The sequence below is a fragment of the Cynara cardunculus genome, unplaced genomic scaffold (assembly GCF_001531365.2).
Source record: "Cynara cardunculus var. scolymus isolate 2C unplaced genomic scaffold, CcrdV1 Un_Scaffold_1676, whole genome shotgun sequence".
In the NCBI taxonomy this organism is placed as follows: domain Eukaryota; kingdom Viridiplantae; phylum Streptophyta; class Magnoliopsida; order Asterales; family Asteraceae; genus Cynara; species Cynara cardunculus.
Genome location: NW_020200833.1, coordinates 99,651 through 104,300, shown reverse-complemented (window position 1 = coordinate 104,300; position 4,650 = coordinate 99,651). Strand labels below are relative to the sequence as shown.

General features: G+C 39.1%; 1 protein-coding gene across 1 annotated transcript; it reads left to right on the top strand.

The window, feature by feature from the left end:
• Positions 1 to 2,483: 2,483 nt before the first annotated feature.
• On the top strand, positions 2,484 to 3,485 carry LOC112502623 (glutamic acid-rich protein-like). Its single transcript, XM_025106578.1, has 3 exons — positions 2,484 to 2,619; positions 2,733 to 2,886; positions 3,248 to 3,485. Exons 1-3 carry the CDS (start codon positions 2,484 to 2,486, stop codon positions 3,483 to 3,485), a joined length of 528 nt encoding a protein of 175 aa, XP_024962346.1.
• The last annotated feature ends 1,165 nt before the right edge of the window (positions 3,486 to 4,650 follow it).

The following is a 4,650-nucleotide window of genomic DNA, read 5'->3' as shown; positions in this document are numbered from 1 at the left end:
GTTCTGGATAGCATTAATCTTATCCAGGTTTGGTAGGTTATTGCCTATAAATAGAGTGTTTGAGATAGAGAAAAATGAATTCAAGAGCACCAAGAGATTTCYCTTTGTAATAGATAGATTCAAAATCATATGAGAGTCGATTAGGGTTTCTTGAGAGTTTGTAATCTTTATTTTCAATAATAGAAAAGCAGCCGCTATTTCTCTGTTTAATCTTCCTGTTTACTTACTCTTTCAATCTTCTAGTGTAAATCGTTCTACTGTCAGATTTGGGATATAACACCCTTCAACCTTCTTCTTCGTCTAAGACTCACAGGTTGATAACACTTCTTTTTGTTTGATATGTTCTTCTTCTAAGAAACTCATGTTAGGTTATTTAAGATCTTGTTCTCTTAAACAACCAACATAAAGATTATTAACATATTATTTTACTTGACTTTAATCTAAAGTTTCTATACACATACTCTTCTTGAAAAACCATAATATTTTATGTGGATTTTTCAACAGAAATCTTACTGTTTCAAAACTTAAGAGCTTACAACTATATTTTGGATTTCTAACAGATCTACTATTTCTTATTCTCTCCTATTTATAACAAAAATGTCTGCCAAGAATGTGAACTTCTTGATTGACAATATGTCTTTAAAGCCCAACAATCATGTGGCGATGTTAGACATTTCGGCCAATAAATATTACTATGAGGAAGCTGCTACATTCCTCAAGAACTCTCCTATCTTCTTTGGTATCACCCATGAACCTGTCATGGTGAAGGAAGTTCTTTAGCAATTCTGGCTTACTGCTGAAGTAGTTCATGATACTGACAAGACTGGTAAATAGGTGGAAAAAATCTCCTACACCTTCAACAGGATGACTGTATAGACCGCTCTCCGTCTACCAAAGGGTCCTTATGCTAGTGAACCTTCCATTAAAGATATCATCTCTTGTTTTGTTGATATTAGCTACGTTTGGCCACCAAAGAAGGATTCCAGTGATCCCCTCAAGTCGCTTTCAAAATTTGAGAAGAACCGCATTTCTGCGGTATGGAAGTTTTTGTTTTCCCAATTCATCCAATGTATGGGAGTCAAAACTGGTGGACAATATCAAGTGTCCAGAGTTGCATTAAGTATTGGCGTCTCCATCATTTGCCAAAGGCCAAACAACTTTGTCGGCATGATTTTTGAAGACCTGGTCCTGAAGCTGGACAAGCGCCAGAGGGAGAAGGTAGCACCTTACACCAAATTCTTATCAATGGTGTTTTCTAAAATATTTAGCAACAAGACTCCATGGAAGGCAACCTTCCCATCTACAAGATTGGATCCAGAATCTTGGATCATAAGCTGAAAGCTGAAGATGTTGCACTCTCCTCCCTTGTGATTGTGCATGCATATACTTCTTCATCTTCTCCAACTGTGTCTGTATGTCTTTTTTCACTTAGTCCGGTGGTCAAGACTAAGGAAACCCCCCAAATTCTATCTCAACCATCACAACTCTCTCTTCTAAAAGATCCTCACAAACCACTTTTGGTTCTCCATCGAGGGCCAAGAAAGCCAAAAAGGGGATAACCACATATATGGTTGTTACCTTTCAAAAGGTTCCAGTTATTGAAACAAGCCTTAACCCTGAGGCACCTTTAGCTTTATCTCTTCCAATCTCTTAAGTGATTTCTACAATCACTGTCGTACATGTGGCTATTATCTCAACTGCCTCAGTGACGCAAATCACTTAAGGTGTGAATATTAGCATAACCACTACTTAACACCCACTTCCACCAATCTCAGCCACCTTATCCTCTCCTCCTTCTTTAGTCTTGACACATGCTCATAACTCATCAATGATTGTCCTCGCTGATGATGTAGCACCCACCACAACACTTGAGGTTGCTCCTCTCGAAACACCTCAGTCAATGGAAGCCTATCCTCTCGAAGGCAACCTGGAGAGAACCAGTATCAATCCTTCAGATGGTGCTGATAAATCCTCAGGTAATATTCCAACCTACTTTTTATTACTTCTAACCCCAAGCTCTCTTATGCTCAACCATCTTCTGTTTCCGGTCCTTGCGATGAAGGAACGCCAGCCATGGAAGAAGACTATAACATGGCTAATGACTTGAAGCTGATACTCTCGACCGTAGAGACTGTCTTATCATAATGGATCAATTCCATAAAGGCATGCCTCTCAGGGATGACATTTCCTCTAACCTCTCAGCTGTCAAAGCTGACGTCAATGATGTGAAGGAACAACTTTCTGTGGTGCAAGCCGCTGTACGCACCAATGCTGAGGCTATCTTTGCTCTCAACAGCAAAGCCAATGAAATGAATGCTCAGCTTACCAAGCATGGTGAGTTGTTGCAGCAGATGCTTGAGCTTCTTCAACATCCAGTACCAATTCCTACACCTTCTTTCACAGCAATGGATCACTTCTCGCTAGATCAGGCTCTCGAAGTCGGTCTTCTTTAAGATAGATCGTTGAGCGTGCTTGAACAACGAATGAACATAATAGCACTAAGTCTTGATAACCACTTCACTAGTCATGTTGATGACAAAAAGGAGGAGAAAGACTTTATTGTTGCTTTCGCTACAACACAAGCTGAAGTTGATGCTCAAAGAGCTGAAGCTAATGAAGGTGAGGTTGTTGATGATGCCATCACTACCCATGAAGCCGAAGTTGAGGTTGTTGATGATGTCGTCACACTAATGCTGAAGCTCATGACATAGACCTTCCTATCACCCATGTAGTTGATGTTGGTGATGAGAAAGATAAAGGTGAAGATGATGAGGATGAAGATGATGAGGATGAAGATGATGATGACTCTCCATCCCTTCCTGACGCTAGAAAATATCTCTATGGTGATGATGATGAAGACGACGATGACGACGAATTCAAGATTCAGTACCACAAACCTGCTAGTGCTTTCAAAAGGAGTCTCTCTCAGGGATTCTTCATCCGAGGGGGAGAAAGAGACTTCCACAAAGAACCAAAACACCTCTTCAAAAGAAAAAAATGTTGCTAAAGAAGGAAATCTCAAAGTTCTCTTCAAACATGTCATACCTCAAGATACTGAATCCTCCAGGTTTGCAGTAGTCACTTCCTTACGTCAACTCTCTTTTTTTATCCCTTCTACTACTTGTGGTCGTCTAGAGGAATGGGTACCTGAAAACCCAACTTCTAATGTTCCTAGCGACCAACAGATGACTCAACTTAAAGAGTCACTCGACCAAACTAGAGTAAAAATTCCTCTTCGTACCTCTAGTTGTGTTGAGTTTGACTTCTTTACTGAAGATGAAAAACTCGAAGCACTCAAGGCCGAAGAAGAACTCAATCTTCAACGACAACAGACTGAGGACAACCTAAACCTGGCCAAGTCTCTTCCTGCTCAAGTTCTTCGAAAGAAATCGTCTAAAAAGATGGTGAACGTTCTCAAGGTCCAAGCTAAGTTGCTTTCAATTGTAGAAGTTGAACGTGAAAAGGCAAAGAAGCTAAACGACTGAGATAGAAAATGGAGTGAAGATCGTCTTAATAAGAGAATAAGTCCTCACCGCAACTCAAGCATCACAATCAATGTATGAATGAAAGATGGTGGACTTCACATATTCATGCTCATCAATATAGACAGCCTTGAAGCTGTTACAGAGTATCTTTCCTACCTTAGACAATACGGCTATAGTGAATGGATGGAAATCCGCCAAGCCATTTAGCGCTCAAAGTCAAGGCACAAGCCAATAATTGAAAACATCATCAGCGAGCTGATCAAGAAGATGTCCAAATTCGTTGTTGTACCTTCAAAGCCGATAGTGGAGAAAGGTGGAAGAAAAAAACCTTCAGATCCCAACGATGAGGAACGAACATGAAACAAAATTCTCCCTGGAGGAAGTCCTGAAGGATTCGAAGAAGCCAGACATCTCTATGTTGAACCTCTCTTTGCGAGCGAACACAACATTGTGCATATAAAGCCTGAGTTTGGATTTATATTCCTTGACTATGAACGCGAATACAGCTTTCAAATAGTGTCTGAGTTTGGTCTTTGTCCTATAGAACATCTTGATTATCTAAGGTATTGGTTGGACAATGATGTTTATGATGTTTATGATGTTTATGGTGAAATGATAGACCGAAGGATCAGAAGAGAATTTCTACGTCGAAAGATGCTTGGAGAAGAAGTACCTGGTTACATCGACTTCAGCGACTAAGATTAGTTAGAAATTTTTTTCTTGTAAATTTTATCTTTCATTGTAAGTCTTATTTTTCTATGTCTTTTCATTTAGTATACAACTTATATACAATAAGTCTATAATGTACTAACTGAAACACTTGTAATTCTCCTTTGATTAATATAAGTATTTCATCATCATCACTGAAAAAGATCCCTGAAAAGAGTAATAGGGACACATGTCTATGAGTTCCAGTATGCTCTTACAGTCACTGACAATATTTTATTTGGCAGTTTTTTTGGATGTTAAATACCATTTGATGGGTTACTTTTTATTGTCATTGGAAGCACATTACATTATGGCAGGGTAATGCTTCGCAGTTTAATGAATCTTCCACTTATTTGATGGGCTGGTTAAGAGATTATTTATGGTTAAACTCTTCAGTCAGTGAACATGCTTTCAGTTTCAGTTTCCCTTCTTGTACTTTTTCATAAACTTGTAACTT

Excerpts from the sequence above, each read along its gene's own strand:
- LOC112502623 (XM_025106578.1), top strand. The coding sequence starts at position 2,484 with ATGAACATAATAGCACTAAGTCTTGATAACCACTTCACTAGTCATGTT. Across the intron at positions 2,620-2,732 it reads AAGAGCTGAAGCTAATGAAG|TTGATGTTGGTGATGAGAAA; the intron begins GTGAGGTTGTTG and ends TCACCCATGTAG. Across the intron at positions 2,887-3,247 it reads GACGACGAATTCAAGATTCA|TTGTGTTGAGTTTGACTTCT; the intron begins GTACCACAAACC and ends TCGTACCTCTAG.